Genomic DNA, 26129 nt, shown 5'->3' on the forward strand with positions numbered 1-26129 from the left:
TCAAGTTACAGCTTGCACGGGCGAACGGACGGGCAGACAAACAGTCACCCGATAAAACGATCTGTATTAACCTCGGACCTTTCGGTTTGCTTACGGTACTATTATTATTTCACTAACTGAAAATATGACTACAGATTTTTTCAATATAACCACTTCATGTTATTGGTTCAATCGTTCTCATACTTTTTCGTAGTGTTACTTAATAGCATGCCAAAAGTGCTGTAACTAGGAAATGCTTACGCAAATGCTCAATCAACTACGTAAATCATGAATATCTGGGTAAGTAAATACGCATTTGTGATGCGATCAAATCACATGCATCGGAAATTAAGAGTAATTTTCATAAGTTTATCGTACCTATATTTAAAATATGGCGAAACATGCAATAGAAGAAATTGCATCAAAGCTAACGCAGATAAATATGAGGCTTTGCTTAGTTTCAGATACAGAGAAAACTCAAGACGATTGAATAGCGGACGTCAAGAACTTCGCAGAAAATTAAGTATAAAACTGCGCGTACAAAAAACTAACATATAAAATTTAAAATAAAAGTTATAATATTTTAGTTAAGAAATGTTTTTTGTGGGATTAATATTACTCACTATTTTGCAACTGAACTTTACCAAACAAGTCACGGCGTTTGGCCACAACTTAGATGATCTTGTATCGAAGGCTAATATCTACTATCAACAAGCGTGTGTATTTTATTGTTTTAAAATTTTTTTTACTAAGGTTTCGAAATTTCTGGTTATTTAGTGCCAGCTCTGCTGGGATCAGTGAGCTCCAACTTAACGAAGTGGAAAACTTCCCATCGAAAGATGACATTAAACTAATTATTCACGGCTTCACAAGTAGTCGATTTCATTTCTCCATTACGCCGCTCAGAAATGGTAAATATATATTTTAAAACAGTTTGAAAACATGTTGTAGTGTTATGGAATCCAAGTGATTGGTTTGCAGTGAATTAACCGTACAATTATGTCACAATGACTTCTGTGTAGGACTGTTAGTTTGTTATTAACGCTGGGTGGGCCATTTTAGAGCGTTGTGATCTGTGTAGCGGAATTACCAAATAATTTGGGAAATTGCAGATTGTTAATTATACAAACAATAATTTTATTCATAGAACCGACGCAAAAATATATATAAAGATAAGACATTACTGATTTCCTCCCTTTTTATATTCTTGCAACATGTTGCTACAGAGTAATAGTATTGTTCACCTAACGGTTGTTTGTATAACCCAAAACTAATCGAGATAGATATAGAGTTATAGGTATATATTATATATAAACTCAGAATATATATAAAATCAGAATAACGAGACGAGTTGAAATCCGAATGTCTGTCTGTCCGTCCGACTGTCTATCGCTGCAAGCTGTAAAACTTGACATATCGTAATGAAACTTGGTACACGTGTTACTTGGCAAAAAAAAGAGTTTGTAGATGGGAGTATTCGGACCACTGACACACCCTATAACGTGAGGTAACTAAATACTAAATTAAGATATAAAACTGTAGTTTTGCACAAGTGATCGCAGTAGAAAAAGGCACCTGTGGGCTAAAACTTTTTTAAAAATAGGCTGGCCCCGCCCTCTAAGAGATTTAATGTACATATCTCTTAAACCACTTAAGATACGATAACCAAATATGAGCAGGGTTGAAAATAAAACGGTGGGCGTGCTACCGCCCCCATTTAGGGAAAACCCCATATATCAGAGCTTACTCGACCGATATCGACCAAATTTGGTATATAATATTACCTTGATATGCCTATGTTTTAATATGAAAATGTGTCGGCACGTACTTCCCATATATCAAAATTTAATATTTTATCTGTTTCTTTCCCTTTCCAATTTGCATATCAAGCACTAATGAATGTATCTGGATACAATTTTGTCGGAATAGTGCGCTTAAATAAGCCACCTTATGATCAAAACTTTTCAAAATCGGACTACAACTGTTCAAGCCCCCAGATACCAAATATGTTGACACCTGTTCCTACAGCGAACATTTTATCGGGCAATTTTTCCTGATTACAGTATACCTGTATGTAAAAAAGGGGTTAAATCGGATCAAAGCTCTTCATAGGTGCCATATACCTAATATAAAGATTTTCGAAATTCCAGTTTCTTTTATACCGCATATATTGGCCAATGTTGTCTTGTTTTACTAATAACAATGTATCTTTATACCTAAAATGGATAAAATCTGGTAAAAACTTGCCCTAGCCCCATATAACTAATATTATACAATAATATTCGAACATCCGGATGACATAACTCCACATATATGATTGTAAGGGTACCTTAATGAAACTCAGGGAGCGTAATATTAGTATGTGGCTTGTTCATAGTATGTGATATTTCCAAAACTAGATGAAATCGGGTTAATATATCCCTTAGACCCAATATACCTAATATATAATATAATTTTCAAACTTCCGGTTGGCCACTCCGATATGATTTTCCGTCTTTCCACCTGACTTTAAACCGTACAGGTTGGTCAAAATGTGTGGTATTTTAAAGAAATTAAATTGGCGATTTTCCCTGAATCTGTGGCTTTCCATTGAATATGAATGGAATTGGTCTAAGCCTTGGCCTAAACATCATATCATTAATACAAGTATAAAGAATTTCGATTCTCTGGTTGACGTTTTTCGCCTCAACTCAATATATTAAATTTATCCAGCCTCTTCGGTTGAGCCTATATTCCATATATGTATCTCATTTGAAGATGATTTTAATATAATTTGGCTCACTCGAAGTAAAATATAGCAATAAAACTATGTGTCTATGACATATAATACCTATAACTTAATAAAATACAAAATTTGATTGTAATCCATTCACATTTTCGTCCAATAATGAATGTTGAACTCTTACGCAATATTTTTTTATATGTTGTTTTGACAACACCTATAAGTATTTTGCCGGTTTTATTCTCGCAAGTTGCATTAGTAAAAAACACATTAGAGGCTTATATAATATATAAATTTGCTTTGTGGTTTAAGTTTTCCCTTTTCAAAATATTATATTTGACAATTTCGATATATCTCTAAATTATTAAGATTGTAGTAATTTATATAAAAGCAAAATAAAGAGTTACCGAAAACAGCTATTAATTAACAAGAAAAAACGATACCTTCGGTTGCACCAAAGCTATAATACCCCGCACCTATACAAAATATTCCTTACAAGAATTTAATTTGATCGGTCGGTTTGTATGACAGCTATATGCTATAGTGGCTTGATCAAAACAATTTATTCGCAGATTGCACCGTTGCCTTCGACACTAATCCATGCCAAATTTCTTGAAGATTTTTCGGATGAAAAAGCTTTCCATACAAGCGCTTGATTCCAATCGCTCAGGTTGTATGGCAGCTGCATGCTACAATGGTTCGATATCTGCCGTTTCAACAAATGAGTAGCTCCTTGGTGAGAAAAGTACGGATGCAAAATTTCAGATCGATATCTCAAAAACTGAGAGATTAGTTCGCATATATACAGACAGACCGACGGATATACGGACATTGCTAAATCGACTCATCTATATGTATACATTAGATGATCTCTGACGTTTAATTTTGTGTGTTACAAACATTGTGGTAAACTTAATATAGTTTGCACAGGGTATAAAAAGTTATTACAAGTATAGGAACATAATGAATAACCTGAAATGACTAAGACCAATATAATTGCCAATCGATGCTGTCACTTTCTTTGTGTTTTGGTTTGTTTACGTAAATAATTCCGGTATTTTGTAGCTATTCTGATATTCGGCGGAGACGAATTCAACAATTCCAAGATCATCAAAATTGGTCCATTCGCTTTTGAGTTATGAATGCTGTAATGCAACTGACTTTGTTTAGCTTTGTTTTATTTATATACATACATATAGGTATATACATAATATATAATTATAGCTAACTTCGATTCTGTTATGAATTATGGAAATATCTATATATTACAAATGTCTCAACAATGAAATCTCTTTTAAAGCTTATTTCGCTAAAGGTAAGGATAATGTGTTACTTGCTGACTGGTCAGACGCCGCTGCTTTGGATTATCCCACCTCCCGTAAAGCCATTGGACAGGTGGCGAAGCATTTTGCCAAACAATTGAAAGAATTTATTGAGTAAGTAACAGTTCTTTTATGTTCGGTGTAAGTGTATGATTCATAAGTTGTAGATATAGTTTGAAGCACAAACGTCAGAGATCGAAGGATTTATTTTTATTATTTAGGAGTATTAAGCCCCTTAAACTTTAATATTAAAATCTTTTATAGATTAATAAATATATATATGCATATTTAAATAACATACAGTTTTACTTCGTTATGGCTGAGAAGTTTTAACGGCAAAGAGTTTTTCCTTTAACTGCAAACTTTCAAACTTTTTTTTTTAGATAAGTACATATATTAAAATTGACAATCTGTAACATACTTGATGTACAGTGAAAAAATGTTCAACCCTAATGCTTCCTATATTATTTTTCTTGGTTAGCAAGCATGAGATCAATTCGGCTGACGTTCACATCATCGGCCATAGCTTAGGTGCTCACATTGCTGGCAATATTGGGGACTTTTTCAATGGCAGCCTTGGTCGTGTGACCGGTTTGGATCCAGCCCTACCACTCTTTACTGCACTCTCCAGCGACAGTTTACATGCCACAGCGGCAAAATTCGTCGATATCATACATACTGATTTTCCCGTATTTGGTGACGGAACTCCGCGTGGTGATGTCGATTTCTATCCGAATTTCGGCACTGCACCACAGCCTGGCTGCGCTGACATGGATGTACTATTGATCGCTAAACAATTGTTATTTGAACAGTGTAAGTACACACATACACTTGCACAAAAGCAAGTCATTTAAATACATATGTATGTCATATTATGTACGGCTATTTAATCCCATTGAAACATAAAGGCTTGTTTGCTCTTTTGTTTTCGTACGAGTATACTAAATCATTTATAGGTCTGAAAGTCTCGAAATTGTAAAAAGCTCAGCAGCCTATAGAAGGGCTAAATACTTGTAGTTTTTCCTAGAGAGAATCTCTATTTGTCCTTGGTTTTCATAAATAAATTTATGAACTTTAAATAAAGGGCAATATTTTTTTCTTTAATTTTGAAAAAAAGGTCTCGAACCCGAAGAGTATATTTTTATGTTTGTATAATACAGTAAGGCCAAGTATTTACCTTTATTATAAAGATCAGGGCTTGGCATTTTCATTATGTGTTCAAAATGATTTCGGGCAAATAACCGTCGAGTGAAGTCTTGTTAGAACCAAAGGTCGTCCACATCAACACTCCTTAGTTCCGACACAGCAAGTTATTCATCTTGGCTCTATAGTGTTCTCCAATGACTGTAACATTATGGTCGGCTTCATTTTTGAAGAAATATGGACCAATGATTGACTCTCCCCACAAACCATATCAAACGCAATTTTTTGAGGATGTAACGCCGTCTCAACAATGACTCGTGGGTTATCATCACTCCAAATGCGACAATTTGGTTTATTAACGTAAGTGAGTTTTTGGCATCGCGCGAACCGAACTATTATTTTGGTAATAAATTTGCATGATTTGCAAACGTTGTTCCGGAGTTAGTCTACAGAATATTGCCTCATTGAAAATCATCTGTCTAAGAAAACACACCATATATGCTATCCTGAATATGAGATGAAATATAAAAAATGCCGTTACATGCACGAACTAATTTTATATTTCGTACAAAGATTTGAAGTGTTAGAATTTTTTCAGTAACACTGTACATAAATATGTTTGTATAAGTAAACGCTTTTGTACCCCGCAGATAGCTGTAGCCACAATCGTGCCGTATTCCTCTACGCCGAATCTATTGGGCAACCGAAGAGTTTCCCCGCGATCTCCTGTACTTTGAATGGCATAAAAATGTTGAATGTGAACAATTGTCGCAAGAAAGTGAAAACTGTTGCCTTAAGAGGAGAAATGGACGAGAGTGAGGTGGTTTTTATGGGCGAAGAGGTATCGAGAAGGTGAGAGTGACTTTTGAACCTTTATACAAAAGCTACAAATATATTATATTAAAATTGCTAATTATTTTTTAACGCAATAGTGCATCCGGTTTCTATTATCTGCCAACGTATGATGCACCACCCTATGGGATGGGTCTAAATACAAAATTCTAACTGCAGATGTCGCCAGCGTACTTTGTGTGTGCCTTTGCTAAATAAGATATCTAAGTGTGTAATTCAGTTTTGCATTTTACAGAATGACTCAGATAATCGCTATTTAAAAGACGCAAATACAATTATTTAAAATGTTGATCTATTTCGTAGTTACCCTGTACGAAATGTGCAATACAGTAATGGCGTTTTGCCAGTAGTAAACAACACGAACAAGAATTTGAGGTATATGTAGCTTTGTACTAAATTTAAGTATTAAGAGTAATGGTTTATTTAAACAAATATTAGCATTTATTAACGCGACAGTAATGTCGATATGTATAAGCAGAGAGTTATTCTAAGAATGTTGTAAAAATATTTAATTAGCGAAGGTATTGTATACATTAAAAAAATAATATTATTTGATAATTATTAAAAAACAGGTTTCCAGTTAAATATAGCAAATCCTTGTATTACTGGTTTCATTTATATTATTGCGAAGTTTAATTTTTGAGATTATTGTAAAAAAGCGACCAAGTTAACAAATCAACTTATTAAAAAACCATTGCTAAATAAGATGGTACCAAATGTCAGCACTCTCGTCATGAAGAGCATATAAGGAATTTTGTAAAAAACTTGGAGTTGGATATTTTTGGTTGCAGCTTATTTTACAGAACTGAGTGGTATTGTTTGGTACAAGACTTAACATGCTAATTGTTACATTCTCACCTTGTTAAATTTACGAGATATTTATATGGTCCATCCAAGTTGATATCATTCATATTAAATCATCATTATGCGAAAGAAAGATTTTGTGTATTTTGAAAACGTCAATATGGGCAAAATTTGAGGGTTGTCCTTCCAGGCTTATACCTCACTCACCCTCGGTAATGGGTAGGTCACATTTAGGCAAATGCAAGAGGTATGCATAGTAAACTAACTGTGGTTCTTGGTATAAAAACACAATTAAGCCAAGTCGGTAGATGGAGAATTTCTCCATTTTTTGGCAAAGTATGATTTTATTACTCAACTTTGTTATAATCGGTATACAGCGATACATCAGTTCTAGTAATCTACCAACTTTTCTATATCTACCACTCTTGCTACAAAGTACAATAGGTCTCAGTGAAGGTAATTACATTTACATGATTGTCGCACGGCTTCTATTGAATTTTAAGAACGGAAAAAAGTTGCTGCGGACTAAATCCGGAGAATTTGCTGATTGTGGCGATAATTCAAAGCCCGTTTTGGTTATTTTGTGGCTTCATTGGTATTCTTACGCATCAGAACTTTCTTCTTTAAATAGAGCGAGATAATTCATGAAACCTATTCTAAGCGCACCCTAAAATCTAAATGTCATTACTTTGCCTGTTATCTTTAACGTTTGCCGCGGTCCGAATTCGGTTTATCGCATGTACATGCTTCACTCGAATAATTATATATTGGATTTCAGAATGAAATTATGGAGCTATGCATGGATGGATTAATAAATATTTAGATTAAAAACTAAAACTTTAGAAATATTGGGATTTATTACTCAACATAATCTCCTCTTAGCTCGACACACAAATACGTTTTCTGGAGGTCTACAAAATATGCAAAATCTTGAGCATATGATGGAAGGGGCAACAGTTTCCAGCTGTAAAGTTACATTACTGTTACCCTTTTAGTCCGGAGTGAGCAAACACGGCACCCATCGCTCTACCGCTGCCACCTGATAATCTAACTTCAATCGGTGGTCTTCCAATACGAGATCGTGGCTTTCATCACGTGATTCTCGAAACTTCTTAAATCCACATTTGAGGAGGTCATCGATTTCATTACGAAATTTTAAAAATAATAATTACCGACCGATTTGGTTTTGCTCTAAAATCCGCGAACAAACGCTTCCTAAAATTTAAAACTACTCATTCTGCTGATATCAGCCAGTCGCCGTCTACGAGAGTGTACTGTTTAGTAGAAAATTTCTTTTGCGATAGTAGCAGCATCGAGCAGTGAAGCCAAATGATTATCAGCCTACATGTTTCGGATGTTTTTTCTTGAGTCGTGATCTTATATACCCATCTCATAAAAAAGATTCGATCATCTGATTCAATCGATTTAAACTGTGTGCGTAAACCGAGTCTATAAAATTTGTTTATTTTCTAGATGTGTTTGGCAGCTGTTTGTTTACGATGCGACAAGTTTGTCTGCCGATTTAATCTATTTTATCAGGAACACAAGTATTTGAGTGGCACAAAGCATTTCGTAACGGTCATGAAATCATCGAAAAATTGTATCATATGGATTCGTCCATCTACATCTGTTAATGACGATAACATGAAAAAGTTAAAAAAACAGAGCTTGAAAATCATCTTGTTGGCATCAGAGAGATAGCATTGGATCTCAACATTTCTTTTGGATTGACACTGCACTAAAAACGACGTCAAGTAAAGATCGCAAAAGATGTGCTTGATCTCGTAGCTGAGGACACTACATACATCCAACGCATCAATACTGGTGACGAGATATGGGTTTATGAAAATGATATAATAATAAATGCCTATTTTGAAGGCGATAAAGATTTGTATGTTGTGTTTATATACCCTGAACAGGGTATACCAAGTTTGTTACGAAGTTTGTAATACCTAGAAAGAAACGTCGGAGGCCCTATAAAATATATGCCATATATTATATAAATTATCTGTGTGACGAGCTAATTCGATTTAACCTTGTTCTTCTGTCTGTATATTCGCGATTTGAGATATCGATCTGAAATTTTGCGGATTTGTCGGAACCCTCGATATCGGACCACTACTGCATATAGCTGCCATACAAACCGAATGATCAAAACTAAGTTCTTGTAAGAAAAACTCTTATATTTAAAGATATGTACCATATATCTTCACGAAATTTATCATTGGATTATTGGCTAAGGCAATGATACAATCTACAAAGAAATTGTTTAGATGGAACCGCTATAGCATATAGTTATAGAAAATATTATGTCTAACAGCTTCCAGATGGAAATAAATATGGAAGAAATGGGTTTCTACTTCTTCCCAGCCATTATGAAGACACATTACTATATCGGTCGGAGTAAGTTGATATGTAAATTTTACAATTCACTTCGCAAAACTTTTCGAGTGCTTTCGATTCGCTGCCTAACTGACAGTGCTTTAACAGCAATATACAAGTATAAATAGCCAAATCATAGTGTTTTAATGGTCATTTATTTGAATTCATAATTTCAACTTTTAACATTAAAAAATTAACAAGAATCGAAAAACATATAATATTTAACGCATTTTATTTACAATACAAAATTTTTATCTGCATTCGCTAACAAATAGTGACAGATTACTCAGTGATTAAGTGGACTGAAAATGCTATTTTAACAGCTTGATAACAAGGTCAATCCAAGACCTAATGGCCCACTCAATTTGTTGACTCGGAGTTTTACATTCATGTTTGTATGTATTTATATAAGTTAAGCTAGTAAAGCCATGTCGTATTTAATATAAATTCAAAAAATATGACATGCTAATGTATGTATGTTTGCTTCTCAACTAAATATCAAGAGGATTATCAAAACATATTGATTGTAAAATTTACGCCTTAAACTTATCGATCACTTTTAACACGAGTAATTTAACATATTTCATTTAAACTCTTAAACGCGAAATTTAATGTAACTTTATTAATTTTGTTAAATATAGGTATAACTACTTGTTAAAGCCATTCATTGAGTTATTATTGATTCTCATATCTTTATAAAGTTTTTACTTATATTTGGATATCGGTTATATATTTATTATATTTTAATATGCATTTATAGATATTTATTGTTGTTTGTATATAAGTAGTTAGGTATGTATATGTATGTATGTATATTGATAGTAAATTTATTTAGATAATTTAGTTTAGTTTGGCATGAAACCACATTTAGAAGTGAGTGGAAGTTAAAATGTATATATGTAGTACACGTTTATATTCATAAATAAGTATATTGCAGTATATGTACAAACATGTACGAGTATGTAATAGGTAAGTATTGGTGGGTTTTAGATATGATAATTTTTCTTTCTTTTGTATGTGTTGCCTTTTACAAGCATAGTTATATTTGTGTGCTTTCAATATTCTTATTTAAATTGAAGCTTTTTTGTTGGAACAGTAATGGTGTGTTTGTGGTGACCTTAAGTCCTTTTAGCAAAGTTAATTTTATTGTTGCTAAAGTTTTATGTGTGTATTTTCATATAAATTTCAAACCTTTATACTTTTCTCTTTTGATATTTGTTCTATATATTTCATTTTGATTATTGTTTGACGACAAAGCTTAGCTTTTTATAGATTTGCAAATGCTTAGTTGCAGGGATTTAAAGCTGTTAAAATATACTCATGAATTTGTGTTGGAAACATGTATTAAATCTATATAAATACATTTGTATTGTCGTTAAAAAATTGGTAAAAAAATATTATTTTTTCAAATAGATTGTTTAATTTTTCAGCGTTGAGCATTAGGGTGTAGAGGCATTGTAAACAGATAGGAAGTATTTACGATATGGAATTATTTATTAATCCTTCGAATCAAGATATAGTTTACTAAGTTCTGGTCCAAGGAGAACCTAAGGTATTCACATATCTTGGCTAACTTCTCACAAATCTTAATACATTCTTAAAACAAAAGCTTCTTATTATTATTATATATTGAATAGTATTTAGTGTTGCTATAAATTCTGTTACAAAGTTTACAATGTGGTCTATTCCAAGTATTCAACGTGTTCACCATCCAGCTGCTGTAATGGTTTTGTGTCTCCATGAAAGGCGCTACAGCTCTTCACTTCTGTGAAGAAGGGGTTATGCCTGGGGCAAACGTCTACCAGCAGGAGGTATTAAAAGGCGTAGTAAAACACTTAAGCAATATTTTCTTCCTTGGAGAGCATTGGACCTTCCAGCTAGATTCTGGTTTCATACACAAAGCAAAAACAACCCAACAGTAGCTTAAAAGCAATATTCCTGGTTTCATAGCTGCAGATGGTTGATAGTTTTGTAGTCCAGATTTGAATCCATTAGACTACAGTTTGTGGCAGAGTTGAAGAACATTGCTTGTCAAATCATGACGTGGTAAGAGATATCTCTAGAACTGTACCCAATTGAACTAAAGAATTTTACATCTGATGTGGCAAATTATTATTTATACGAAAGTAGCACCCGAGGATTAATATTGGCGACAGGTATATAGAATTTTAACTTATCGTTAGTGTGTAACTTGTAACTGCTAGAAAAGTCTTTACTACTTTAATAAGTTTAAAAAATTTAGAAATATTTATATTTTTATTAAATATAAATGCTTCAATTTTAGAGTATGTTTTATCCACGAGAAAATAGTTTTGGAATGTATATAGTAATAATTGTCTATAGAATATTCATATTTATTAATGTTAAAAAATCAATAAGGTGTTCATTCACATGTTAGGTATTATTATTTGAAGTTGATAGTAATATAGTGTAAAGTAGGTATAAATTATTTTTCATATAATAGGTGTTTTTGTATGTATGCATATTTTTTTAAAATATTTATTTAAATGCTATAGGTTTAATAAAATTACTACTATTTAATATAATAAAAATATTATTTTATTATTATTATTTTTAGAAGAAACAAACTTCAAGATGTACTACTTCACTGATAAATTCAACGTATTCTCAAAATCGTTCAAATGCCATTATTTGTATAAATATGTATGTACCTGTATTTAATACATTTTTACTTAAGCATACGCATTTATTTATTAATATAACTGTAATTTATAAATTTATGCATTTTATATTATTTATGAACTAATGTGCATGGGTATAACTAGAACGCTCTATGATTGTATCACATACTGAAATCATCGCTCCTTCATAGGTTTACTCGTATATGTATAATATTACGATTATGTGTATAAAGATATTCCTAAGCAGTTTAACATTTACATCAAAGTGCAAATATTCCTACGCGCTACGCCCGCTCCATCGCCCTCGTTCATAGCCATCGTTTTGGAGCGCATCAAATTCAGATCGGTTCGTATGCTGGGGCGCCGCGCGTTCGGTGCTACCACCCCGCAGGCATCACTGAAACGTCGCTTAATCGAAAGCGCATTCTTCTTCGACCCGCCAACAGTTGTGTGTGGCGGCAAGGGTGATGGTGCTCCGAATACGGATACAACGCGTCGATGGTGATTCGGTGCCATTTCCAATGGTAAATTCGAAACCATAAAAAGTGCATAAAATAGATCATCGATGCGGAAATTTTGTCGCGCCGAACATTCGATGAAGACGCAACAGTTGTCTTGACCGGCAATGTACCCCATTACCTCGTCTAGTTGAACTTTTCTGCAATAGAGAATGTTTACATTAGTTTGATGATCCGAAAACAATAGTGAAAACAAATAATATTATATAAAGAAGCCCATATTGTTGTCTAAAAAGGAGTATACTCGCTTTGATTTGAGATTTGTATAAAGTAAAAATTATAATATATTTGGAGAGTTTGAAAATAAATAAAACAAAACCATTTAATAAATTTATAAAGATAACTCATTGAATTCTCACGATTGCTTTGCGATCCCTTCAGCAAAAAGAAATAAAATTATACAATTGTAGGTTGAAACCCATCGGCAACGAAAGATACAATAGCAAACATCCTATAAATCGTCCTATGATTTTTTTTGTTTTCAAAAGTTTTTCATCCTGGTCTGTTAGTAATCTTTAATTCTCAAAAAATTCAATAGGAAGTGGGATACTGAGTGGCGAGTATTCCAATATATTTTTTATCACTTAATATATATCTAGTAGTTTATACTCACTTGGGTTCAAGATCACATTTGTTTCCAGCAATAACCATGGGTATTTTCGGCAAACTTTTCTTCTTCATACCGGAACCGGGATTAAGCGCCGCCCATTTAGTTTCAAGTATGTTTTCTCGTAATCGCACTACTTCCTCAAAAGATTCTCGCGAGTCCATACTGAAGACTAATATGAAAATATCACCTAAAATTAAAAATAAGTAAAAATAAGGGTATACTAATAAAAATGATTAGTACTAGGTGAATATCTGGAATGTATGTACTTATTTCCTTTCTTGTTGAATTTTGTATGTTATGTTGAATTTTAAGTATAAATAATTATAAATAAACCCAAAATTGTGTGAACTAAGAAGTTATCCTTAGGAAAATATGTAAATTAATCGTTAAATTATTAATATTCATCAACGATTGCAGATGTGGCTTTTCGCTTCTTTACTGTCAAAGCGACCCTTGTCATTTCACAATATTTAATTTATCAAATTCTTCCAGTTTTGATAAATAGAAACACACACATATATAAGTATATATGCTTACCAAAATTTCAACTAACAAGTAAGGAAGGGCTAAGTTCGTGTGTAAACGAACATTTCATACTCTTGCAATTAGCAAGGATTAAAGCCGGGGAAATACTTTAGGTGCTAGTTAAAGTTTATTTTGAAAATCTTGCGAAAGAATTCGACCATTAATTTTTCACGAAATCGTAATTGGATTGCAATCAAAATTGATATTTAGTTATATTATAGGTCATAGACTAAACTAGTTTTATACCTCTATGTTACTTCTTGTCATGCTACAGGCAATATAAAGTCAGCCGGACGTTCGAAAATCTTTCTACCATATTAGGTATGTATATGGGGACTAAGGGAATTATTGACCCGATTAAACTAAATTTTTTCATACAGATATACTATTATCAGGAAAAATTTCTTTCTAAATCTCAATAATATATCTCACACATTGACCGATATTTTCGGTAGAAAGTCAGCTATAGGAACTGGGGTCCACATATTCTATATCCTCTGGCTTGAAATGATTTTGTGCGATTTGTACAATTTTTGCTCTTAAGATGGCATACCTTAAAGGCATTATTCGTGCAAATTTTTATCTCAATATATTAATTGGTGCTTGATTTGTATAAAGTTGAAAGTGAAAAAATCAGCTGAAATTTAAACTTGTGTTAAATGGGAAGTAGGCGTGGTTTTGTCTCATTTCTCCCATTTTCGTACCATAATTTAGAGTATCAAGATAAATTTACTGAATTTGGTTGAAATCGGTCCACTAGCTCCCGATATATGAGTTTTCCTAAATCTAGGCGGTACCACGCCTATTGTCCGAATTTGACTCGTCTCCTACAAAGCGCTCTCATCCATCCATACCATCACGGTTTTAAAACTTATGTCTCTGTCGCATTTATTTATAGATCTTTCGTACTTTTAATAGTTTTTAACAAAACCCGTTATATGAGGAATGGGCGGGATTATCCTCCGAATTCCCCCATTTTCAAAGAGTGGGTAGAGAATATAAGAGAGAATAAAAATATTTGCTCTGAACGAATTTTGTTGTCATACCTTTAATGTTTGGAGATTAATTATGGCACTTTATAAGTTTTCGATTAATGATGTTTGTGGGTGTGGCAGTGGTCCGCTTCCGCCTATCTGCAATATCAACCTTACTTGTTTGCCAAGGAACATGTGTACCAAGTTTTATCAAGATGCCGAAATTTTTACTCAAGTTATCGCTTGCACCGACGGACAGACGGACGGACAGACAGTCGCTTGGAATTCAGCTCCTCTAATCATCTAGACCCTGTATAGGTTGGTTGAAAAGTTTCTGTGCTAGAAATTAAAAAAATACTGTCTTTGGTACGAAATATATTGTTTTTTCAATATACAAGTAATCTCCCTTAACTTCAATACACTTATTTCAATGATCCTCCAATAATTTTATACCATCGAAAAACGTTTTCCACGAAGGCATTGTTTTAGGTTTCTGAAGAGGTAATAGTCGCTGGGAGCCAAATCAGGTAAATACAGTGAATACTCAAGCAATTCGTACTTTAATTTTGTCATTGATAAAACTCCTTTATAAGCAGGTGCTTTGTCGTGATGAAAAATGATTACTTTGTACAGCAAACCAGGTCTTTTCTCACAAATTTTTCAAAAGGCTGCAATATTATTCCGAGTTGATTGTTTTACCTTTCTGCAGATAATCAATCAACAAAATCCCTTTTGATCATTGGGACTTCACCTGCTTTGGAGCTAAACAACCAGCTTCAGTCCACTGTTTACGTTCTTGATTCAATTAAGGATCATGGTGGTAGTCTATCCATTGTTATGAAATTACGCAAAAAATCGGTTTTATTTTGATAAAAACATTTGAAATTATGCTGAGAAATTTGTTTTCGATCCAGTTTTTGTTGAATTGTTAACGTGTGCGGCACTAACTTTTCAAACAACTTTCTCATATGTAATTCTCCATGTAAAATATGAAGTACTCGTTCGTCTGAGATGCCTTTAAATTTAGCAGCCCTTAACTTCTAACGATTGTTCATAAATTTTCTTTGCTTTTGAACCTTTCAAAACAAAGAATCTAATCAGTGCGCGATATTAAATTTTTTCCAAATTAAAAAATACTCTGACACCAACTTCAAATTACTTATAAGCAAAGAAATAATTGACAGACTGACCTGTAACTTTGCATGTGTTCTCACGACAGATGTACCAACTTAAAAAAATTTGGAGCTAGTAGTGCTTTTTCTTAGTGAGAACTGCTCACATTTCAACCATATACATATATACATATAAATATAACTCCATATCTCGATTAGATTTGTGTGATACAAACAACCTTTAATCGAACAAAACTTTTATACACTGTAGCAACATGTTGCAAGAGTATAAAAACTTTCCTTGATGCGAGTCCCAGTCATCAATTTTATTTGAACTGCAGCTTGTCTGTTTGAACACAAGAAAACAGTTTTCTCTAGTAAACATACTAGGGTACGGAGAGCTGTAATAGCGTTTAACACATTTTTTTAGCACATTTATTCCTTGACTTCATAATGCTACTCGTACATATAGTAAGAGCAGACTATGGTTTGTCTGAGATCATATTTGGATCACACATTGATTATATAAATTCAAATATTTAGACCAAAAATTCCAAAGGATGGCTGAAATATATACCATACACATATTTACTGTATGTTTATATGTATTGAGAAATACCTAGCTCTAATACTATACCGCGATGACGGTTGTAACCCGAAAAACCTAATTTCGTCTGATTTACCCTCTCGATGCATTTATTGTTTGCAAAGTATCCTATGCACTTTCTAATAAGAGGATAGAAACATGTGAACAAAGTTCTTGATCAGCATAAGAGCGTAACAAAATGGCTTCAGTGACGCCAATTTAGCAATAGTACAATTGGATTAAATGTGTATCACTGTATAGAGTAAAAAGTTTCATAAGAAAATTTGCTGTCAATTTCAATTGATGTTCAGTGCGCCGTCAGTTTGATACGTAAAGTTGTCAGTGCTATAAAAATGAAAATACAACCGCATTGATTTGTTTGACAGTCATAAATTGAAAATTGGTATATTAAAAACCGCACATAATGAAGAAGCAACTCGAATGGTAAACATTTTTTTTATATATATAACATATAAGCGTTCTAAAACCCTTGGATGTTTTAACTTGCGACCAATAGCACAAATTATCTTTGGATAATAATTACACAATTATAATTACTAGAATACTTCCTGGTAGCTTCACAATCCTATTCATTTGTATTTCATTAATTATTTTGATATAATTAAGGACCAAGTGGTGAAAGGTACCCTCGAACTTGCGAATTTCAAGGGGACAAAAATAAACTTCGTTTCAAAGAAAACGCATAATATGGATTTTCCTAGTGATGCTATTTTATTTATTGAATTTTATTATCAAATGCTTAATTAAACGACTTTAAGGTCTGATTGAAAGGAAAAACAAGTAAAATCGTTTACTTCGGTTGCACCGAAGCTATAATACCCTTCACAAGTCAAAAATACAAAGGTTCCTTACAGTACTTGATTCCGATCGTTCAGTTTGTATGGCAGCTATATGCAAATGAACAGTTTCTTAGTGAGGAAAGGACAGGTGCAAAATTTCAGATCAATAGCTTAAAAATTGAGAGACTAGTTTGTTTATTGACAGACGGACACGGCAGAATCAACTCTGCTCATCATGATGATCATTTGTGTATATATTTTATAGAGTCTCCAACGTTTCTTTCTGAGTGTTACAAACTTCGTGCCAAGTTAATATACCCTGTTCAGGGTATAATGAATGGAAATCACTATATCGGATATAGGGCATGTTTAAAAAAGATAACTCACACATAGATCGATATAACTGGTATAAAGTCTGTTGGAATTATGAAATTCTGCATATATAGAATATTGGATCGGTTATCATTCGATTTCACTTATTTTCACATTATCTTAAGAAGGAGTGAAAATATTCGTTTTCTAAATTTGGGCTAAAACTAAAAGCTTTATTGGTTTTGAAGATATATACATTAAACTTATTAGGTGGTGGGGCCACGCCCACTTTTTTAAGATTTTCAAATCACAGGTGCCCTTCCTTAATTAGATTCGTTGTGATACATTTGAGTTCGGAATCTTAATTTACGGCTCAGTTATAGAACTGTGGACGTTTTCGATTAACGGCGTTTGTGGGCGTGGCAGTGGTACGATTACGTCCATCTACGAACTCGTCCTTGCTTTTTTGCCAAGGTATATGTAAGTCTCATCAATATATCTTAATTTGTACTCAAGTTGCAGCTTGCACAGACAGACATCCGGATTTCAACTCGTCTCGTTATCCTGGTCATTTATATATATACATATATCTATCTCGTTTAGTTTTAGGAGATACAAACAACTGTTAGGTGAACAAAACTATTATACTCTGTAGCAATATGTTGCTATAGTATTAAAATTGTTCGGTTAGCTTGACAATATTTGTAGTTCCAATAAAAGTACAATTTGGCAGCTTACAGAAATGAACATTTTTATTTGATGTCCCTTAGCGAAACTACGTGCGTTTGAATGGCAAATCTCTTTGGCCCAACTGTCTTTTCTGTCAAGCTCAATGTTTGTTGACCCTGTAGGAAAGTCAACTAGTTATAGAAGATTTATATGTACATAACTAAGTACTTGTAAAATATTTTATTAGTAGTATTAAGAATGAACTCAACTAATGAACTTACTGTCTCTTTCTGAATCAAGCAACTTATATTATACATCTATTCTTTTTAAGAGAAGTGAGTTGTATGAAGCCATTTATTTCAATAAAAGAAAATATAGCTTTATAATTTGTAGCAATCTTCATTTCGCGTCAAGAAGTTGTGGTTATATTATAAACTCGAGACTGGGATAAATGAAATAAAGTAAAAATGTTTTTTTTAACAGGTTAGTATTATATCGTACTTCGTGGATACTGGTGATTGCTGAGAGTGAGGTTGATTTAAAATAAATACGCTAGGTATGCGAATGAAGCTAATCACCTAATGCTGCTTTTAAACGATCTTTTTTACGGTTTAAAAATAATTTTGTTTTTTAAATTTTCTACATGATTTTATTCCATTTAGCACTGTTTAACATTTTTTGGGCAAATATTTTATTTGTCAGATTTAATACATACATATATTCATTGCACAAAGTTCTATGAATTCCCCTTTTTGTACATACAAGCAAGTTTGAAACGTGTTAATATTTTTTGAACTTTCAATACAATCAAAAGTGTATATATAATATCAAGATTTAATATAATATTATAACTAATATCAAGATTTAAAACCATCCGGTGTTTTTTATTCCGCAGATATTGGTGATGGTATGTGAGGTACCTAAATGGAACTCAGAGATCATCTTTCTGTTAATATAATAATATGTTGTAATGGCAAAAATAGATAAAAGCATATCAATACTACCCCTATCTCTCATATACCTAATAAAAGATTTTCAAACTTTCAGTAAACTTTATACCATATATATCGATAATACGTTGGATATATTATAGTTTAATGCCGAAAATATGCGATATTAGACTACGAATTACGCAGCCCTCGTATATGATACATACACATACATATATAATATATTACATTTAATGTTTTTCGTTATTCTTTTAAAGCTAATACTAAATAGCTCGGTCAGTGTATGAGTGTATATATAATTGCTTGAATATATCCGAGCAATGTCAAAAGTCGGTGATATCAGCCCACATCTTTACTGCCCCCAATATAACCTATATAGTGATTTCCGACTTTCCACCTTTCTTTAAACCGTTTAGTTTGGTCAAAATGTGTGATATTTTAATAAATGTAAGTGGGCAAACTTTCTTAGAAATTATGTGGCTTAGCGCTGAATACGAATGGAATTGGTTTAGGCCTTGAACTCATATCGTTAAAATAATCAATTCCGATCCTCTGGTTGACGTTTTGCCAATCAACGTCATTTATATCAAATGTAGTCATAAAACTAATTGAATCTGTGACCAATAATATAAGTTAATAAGATCAAACTTGATCTTGTACACCTGAAGGTATATCCCCGGATTTGACCTTTGAAAGTAGCAAGAGTATGAAATGTTCGGAACACACGAACTTAGCCCTTACTTACTTGTTTTATATAAAGCTCAACACCCTGGCGATTTGCAGTTTGTGAGCACATTTAGCAGCCAACGGAAATAGCGGCTTATGTGTTCCATGCATGTATACTAAGTTTCGACTTAGTTTTACTTTCGCAAATCTATGCTTTTATGTATGCGTATGCAGCTGGCGAATATTCAGTAAGCTTTGTAGGTCATAAAAATCCTAGAAAAATCAAATCGGCTTAATTTGTAAGCTTTGTTTATACTATTGGAGAAATACCGTCAAAATGGCGACCACGGGGAGTTAGGAAAATAAAACTGCAGTGAGACTGTGGTTATTTGTTGATATTATAGCAGAAAAAGTTGAAATCATATGGAATAATGAAAAGAGAAAATTTATAGACATGAATATTAATTGTTCACAATTTCCCGTAATGACAATAAATAACAATTCGAAATCTATAGATCTATCAATGGCACACTTTACCTCTGGTAAATTTCAGAACATAATTAATGCTGTAATAAAATATTATAAAAGTAGTAAAACTTTTTATTATCTACAATTGAATATCTTAAACTTCTACCTCTATCCTTCTAAAAGTTTAGCGCACAAGGAATTATAGCAGTTTAAGTTAGAAGGGCAAACACATTGAAATTTACCGTTATATTTGAAAGGTATCCGAATCATTTTCATAATTTTTAGCTTTTAAGAACAAGTCGTTATTTAAAACGTGGAGATTGAGGTAACATTACTGAAAATGAAATGAATACTCGTGTTTTCGGTTTCAAATTTTTTTGTGTCTTCACAGACAATTCCAAAATTATTCATAAATTTAGTTTGATATTTAATTGTTTAATGAAAAAAACTCTCACCAAATTAAATTCTTAATGACTACTCAGCTAATATCAACAAATTTTTATTGTGATAAGCTAAATCATCGCATTTTTTGGTTTTTTAAATAAGCATAAGTCTTTTAATAAACCGATGGATCAGTTCGAGGTCATCTGCACAACTGTCAGGTCAGATGTGAATTGAAGAACCTTTTATACTAAAATTTGGATTATTAGGCAACCATAGAAACGAAATCGTTATGAGCATTTTATACGTCTTAAGCAATTTTATATCAATTGTATCTGAATTTTTACCGGTTGATATTTTAAGGGTTAATAAGTAAGGAAGGCCTAAGTTCGGGTGTAACCGAACATTTCATACTCTCGCAAAGTGAACTGATATAAAAGATGTTCGTATATATTTTAATTAAAAATAGGAAGTATTGCATTCAATTGATTACAATCACTGGTACGAAAAAGCACTGTTATTAGAAAATAATTCTTTCTAAATTTCATGGAGATTGCTTACATATTGTTCGAAAGATGCGGTATAAAGTCAACCGGAAGTTCAAAAATATTTATATTAGCTACATGGGCAGAAACTTTAGGCCACTTTTGGCAGAAAGACATGCTGTCATCACAAAAACATTTTCCCCCAATTGCAATATTAAATCTCACAGATTAACCGATTTCGACAATTTTTAAACATAGAATTAAATACCTTAAGGGCACTTCTTGTGCAAAGTTTTATCTCGAAATATTCATTGGTGTTTGATTTGTATACTGAAAAGAGTAAGACTATATGGAAGTAGGCGTGGTTTTCACCAGATATGATAGGAGTGGTTGGGTAACCTCACATACCAAATTTGGTTGAAATTGGTCGGATAGCTCCGGAGATAAAGTATTTCACCTAAAGGTGCGCAGAGCACGCCCATTCTCCAATTTTTATACCTGCTCCTATTGAGCTCTTCCCCACCTTTGCTTGAGTTAGTTTCAGCGGCTTAGAAGATATGTACATTAAACTATTAAGAGGGTTAGGGCCATGCCCACTTTAAACAAAAACTACTTGTTACTGCGATCCCCTTGTTACTGCGATCCCCTGTATCAAATAACAGTTGTTTGTCTTAATTTATGTGTCTTAAAATTTCATTTAACGGCGTTTTGTGGACGTGGCAGTGGTTCGATTATGACCATATGCAACACCGACCTCTCTTATACGCCAAGAAACATATGTGGCAAAATTCATCAAGATCGATTTTTACTCAAATTACCGCTTGTCCGACATGACATTCTAGAGGAAATAGGTGTCACTTTTGCCCGATTTTGACTATTTTGAACTGTACAAAAGTAGCTTCATGGGAATATTATATAATATAATATAATATAGTTTAGTTTGTGAATAAGTTTGACGTTTTACCCAAATGTAGGTATACCAGATCATCGTGCATAGTTAATATCATCCCTAGAATTCTTCGTTAAAGATTTATAGCTTTACTTATAATAAGACATAAAACTTGAGCCACTTTTACCGATGCACTACGTATCAATGAAATAGAGGGATAAACAGGCTCACTCACTATACTTAGCTAAGGTCTTTTAAGGTGTATCGAAAGCGTTAAGTGGAGAATATATGACACTCGTGAGGAACAAATTTCCTGAGTACAACAAGTTTTAGAGCTCATTATTGGCGATTAGGTCTTTTCATTCATAGCTTGTGTTATGAAGTGCTGAAAACGGCGACGAATTTATATTTGCACTAAAAATTTGTGCTTGCAAAAACTCGACTTTGGTCAATTTACATTTTTTTCTTCAAATAATTCTTGCTTTTCAAGTTATATGTGTGCAGTGCAGCCGTTGGTAAAACGATACTCCTATCTATCCTCTAAATTTGCGCCGAATTGCTTAAGCCAAACATATTGTTTTTGGGTGTGTGTACGCCCACAAAGCCAGGCTAACTTCCATTAAATGGTACTTCATTTGTCTGTATAAAAGTAATACGTGTGTCACCATGCTACCATTTTTACGGCAATGTTTCTTCACGCTCTTTGCTTCTTACAGCCCTGATTTTGCATGTACCTTTATGTGTCTGCTAGATGTCAAACAACATTTACTTATTCTTACCACCCGGCATACGGCTTTTATAGTTTTTATGTATTTGCACTTTCCAGCATTTATTGCCTTACGGTTTCAGACCGCATTCATAGATATACCTTTATAAAAGAACACTGTTTTTTAGCTCTATTGTGCTGTGATTTTCGTTGCCTTACTCAACTCTTGGCTCAAACCCAGACACTTTGTAACTGAAACTGCCAAAGCACTACCTGCTGTGGGCAGCTTGTCATTCAGCTAGAATCGTTTATGCGATGCACTGATATCCTGACAATACTAGGTATTTTTAATCCGCGTTTTAATACCGCTTTTGAAGTTAATTTAAGAGACTTGCATTATCTGAAGTTGATTTAGTTTTTAGTTATCTTGAAGACAACTTCATGTCATTCGATTGGCTTTGTATGTGTCTTTGTCTACTATATACATATAACTAATTGTGTATAAGTATGTATATGGTTACTTACCGGTCATGAATGATAGGCGTCGCATTGCTGGAAACGGATGATGACCCGACGTATCCAGTATATCCAGCTGATACACCTCATTGCGTATTCGATAAAGCTTTCGGTGGAAGTCTTCGATGGTTGGGGTGTATGCGTCGTCATAGCGATTACCCAAAAAACGTGCCACAATCGATGATTTTCCCACACGTGAGGATCTGACAATAAAATGACAATAAAAAAAAAACGAAAATCAGACACATGAAAGCACGAAAGTGTAGTATGAAAGCGGCGAAGGAAAACCATTAAGTCAATTATGACTTCGTTCGCGTGGAATGGTAGTGGCATATAAAGATATAATAAACTTGTCAGCACTTCATTACAAATATGTATGTCTACATATTACGTTTTGAAGTAACTTCCGTAAATGAATTAATTAAGATGGATAAGAAAACGAATGTGACTGTACACATTTTCGTGACAATGCCGCGCAGTCTAACAAAATTATTAAAGTACTACGAAAATGGACAAATAGCACACAAAGTTACACGCATGATTCATAGTTTGTACGTATATATACTCTACACGTTTTCGTTGTCCACTTAAAGTTCATTTTTACATCGCACTCATTTCCGCCCTTCCTTTATTTTCCTTCAAGTACGTATGTACAATACATGCATATGGTGTGTATATAAGTGCTCCTAAACGAAGTACTCAATTTAGATAGCGTGTGAGAAAGGAATATGCGATAGCGACTAATACCGGTTTATACAGTGTTGTTTCAGAAAATAGAAACGCTACATGCATTGTTTTAAATCTGCTCATAATAAACAGTAACATTTATTTTGTGACTGCGTGCTATACAGAACTGCAATAATTTCTTATTAAATTATTGTTGCTAAATGAAAAGTATCTCCAATAATATATTAGAAATATGTGTATTGTTTTATGCTAACCCTAAAAAGCCTGATAAATCCGCTCCATTCAAAATTTTGATATGTATTATTATATAATTGTCGGTTACAAAAGCATTTGCTCTACGATTTTTTTTTAAATGATTATTTTGGATTTTATACGGTGTTTTATTTGTTGGACCTTTAAGAAGCCACTAGGTGCTCACTAGAGAAATACATTTTAAGTATATATTTTTATGAAAATCCATATTTTATTGAAATTTTATTAAAATTATTAGTAAGCTGATAAATGTTACATTAGTTAGTATGAAAATCTAAAAAATAATTGTGCTGTGACGATAAGAAAAGAGATATACCACATTTTATGCAATAAAATTGCGTTTCGCAGAAATCTGATATTCAATGTTACTTCCGGCTCTTTGTCTTTGCCACAGGGTTCCACTTCTCATCAAGACTTCGACAACTTCGCAAATGAATTCGTGCAGGTTCATGATAGGGTTGGTTTGCGCTGACGTATGACGTTTGTATAGGGTCCACGAATTAATAATTGCCACATCAAGCATATGGTAGATTTATCGGATGGTCCATTTGCGGCACCTGATGCGGTCAGGTCGTCCTAATGATGAATCCATAAGGTCCACACCTCCCATGTACTTGTTATATTCATGTATAACATTTGGACATGCGATTTTTTCGAAGCACTTTGCTCTTTTATTGAACTTCTCTACTTTTCAGGAAACAGTGGAAATATCAATCCCGTAAAACTAAGCTACATACTCGTCTGCATCATTGCATTCTGCATCCGATTTAGCATTCTCATTGTCAGTTTATAGCCAAAAATTCAGTTTCGTCGAACTGTTCCCAATGCGTAGATTCCTTGAGTGCGCAAATGAGCCAATAATGGGAGACTGGTGTAGTAGTAGAACTACAATATTAGATGACGCCCTTTAGTTCGCTTCATTTTCAAGTGGATAGTCTCCGTTCCCCGAGTGAATTTAAAAATTTTAACAAAAGCCTAAATCATTGCAGTACAAGAACAAAGAACCCCAAGGGTGGGGCTTGGCTACTGCTGCAAAAATTTTTGTGTTAAAAAAATTTGTTCGTCAACGCAAAGCCGTTCTCTTTTTGGAACCTTATTGAAATTTTTTTTAACTGCTTCAATGGCCGCATTTTGAACAGGCGATCAACGACATTTGCTGACAAGGATTCATGCTATAATTGAGTTGTTGTAGTTGGTTGGTCCTCCTGCTGCTAAGTATTACGACAACGAGACATTTCGTTATTGTTGTTGATGTGCAAAAATTGTCGAATTGTCCCATGACGGTTTCGTGCCATAGCTGCAATGAAAGAAGGACTACCGTAATTACCCCAATACACGCACGTTAGGATATTTGATTACTGATATCGTTGCGCGCGGGAAAAAGGTGACATATTGTGGTCATCGTGCTCGATCTCCTAAAACCACTGGACTGTTGTCCTTGTTAGTACTTGTTTGTAAAATATTGTCATCACTAAGATTGTTGTGAACGGATATTTAACATTTCGGGTCTTCTTCAATAGAATCTTCACTATCTGATCCCAAATTACGTCGAATAGCCGAAATGGTGACATTTGAGTTAGCGTAGCGATGTCGTCAAAAAATCTTCCTAAATATTTAAACGATGAGTCCGCTGTGACATTCTATACAAAATTTGTTGATGTTCAAAACGTCAAGCAGAAGATCGCAATTGATGATATTGGAGATATGAGATTATATAGTATATGTAGTTTAGTATAATTTCTCATATATTCGGCATTAAACTATTGAAAATCAAATCAGTTAATTTTGTTAAGATAATTCAATAAGCAAATAAAATATATTTCCGATCAACTTATTTTTGGATCATTTGGAGTGAAAATTCCCTTATACAGGGTTTTCCAATAAGAGTGATATGATATGACTGTCGATTCTGGTGCGAAGAAAATTCACAAATTATTCATGAACAACCATTACATTCACCTAAATTGACAGTTTGGTGTGGTTTTTGGTCTGCTGGAATCATCGGTCCGGTACTTCTTTCGAAATGAATCACTCGAAAATTGGATTCATAGATTCCTTCTTGCAAAAGAAGTCGTGAGGCCAATTGAATGATGTTATGTCTAGAACTTAGTAATATCCATTGTGCTTCACATTAAATAATAAAAAATATTTGAGTTTCCTAAGCAACTAGTGTGTTT

General features: G+C 33.3%; 2 protein-coding genes across 5 annotated transcripts in view; one reads left to right on the forward strand and one right to left on the reverse strand.

The window, feature by feature from the left end:
* Positions 1-449: 449 nt before the first annotated feature.
* On the forward strand, positions 450-6612 carry LOC106623018 (lipase member H). 3 transcript variants are annotated; one of them, XM_036364907.2, is made up of 7 exons: positions 450-502; positions 567-695; positions 757-890; positions 4002-4137; positions 4505-4836; positions 5817-6018; positions 6099-6612. In XM_036364907.2, the coding sequence occupies exons 2-7, from the start codon at positions 574-576 to the stop codon at positions 6169-6171; spliced, it is 999 nt and encodes a 332-aa protein (XP_036220800.2). In that variant the 5' UTR covers positions 450-502; positions 567-573; the 3' UTR covers positions 6172-6612. The 3 variants fall into 3 exon arrangements, with proteins under 3 accessions (XP_036220800.2, XP_069967820.1, XP_014097847.3); XM_070111719.1 differs by having other exon boundaries at positions 456-695; positions 6099-6195; positions 6254-6612; XM_014242372.3 differs by having other exon boundaries at positions 456-695.
* A 2728-nt stretch (positions 6613-9340) lies between these two features.
* The window catches only part of LOC106623019 (GTP-binding protein Rhes), a 99211-nt gene continuing 82422 nt past the window's right edge, over positions 9341-26129 (reverse strand). For both annotated transcript variants that reach the window (XM_036364924.2, XM_036364929.2), the window contains exons 3-5: positions 23023-23216; positions 12978-13161; positions 9341-12504 (exon numbers count right to left, since the gene is read on the reverse strand). In XM_036364924.2, coding sequence (XP_036220817.1) covers positions 12102-12504; positions 12978-13161; positions 23023-23216 — 781 coding nt within the window. In that variant the 3' untranslated portion in view covers positions 9341-12101. The remainder of the gene's footprint in view (positions 12505-12977; positions 13162-23022; positions 23217-26129) is intronic.

The sequence above is a fragment of the Bactrocera oleae genome, chromosome 6 (assembly GCF_042242935.1).
Source record: "Bactrocera oleae isolate idBacOlea1 chromosome 6, idBacOlea1, whole genome shotgun sequence".
Taxonomy (NCBI): Eukaryota; Metazoa; Arthropoda; class Insecta; order Diptera; family Tephritidae; genus Bactrocera; species Bactrocera oleae.

Coding starts and splice junctions, on each gene's coding strand:
- LOC106623018 (XM_036364907.2), top strand. CDS start 574: ATGTTTTTTGTGGGATTAATATTACTCACTATTTTGCAACTGAACTTT. Junction 696..756: donor AATATCTACTATCAACAAGC/GTGTGTATTTTA, acceptor CTGGTTATTTAG/TGCCAGCTCTGCTGGGATCA. Junction 4,138..4,504: donor CAATTGAAAGAATTTATTGA/GTAAGTAACAGT, acceptor TTTCTTGGTTAG/CAAGCATGAGATCAATTCGG.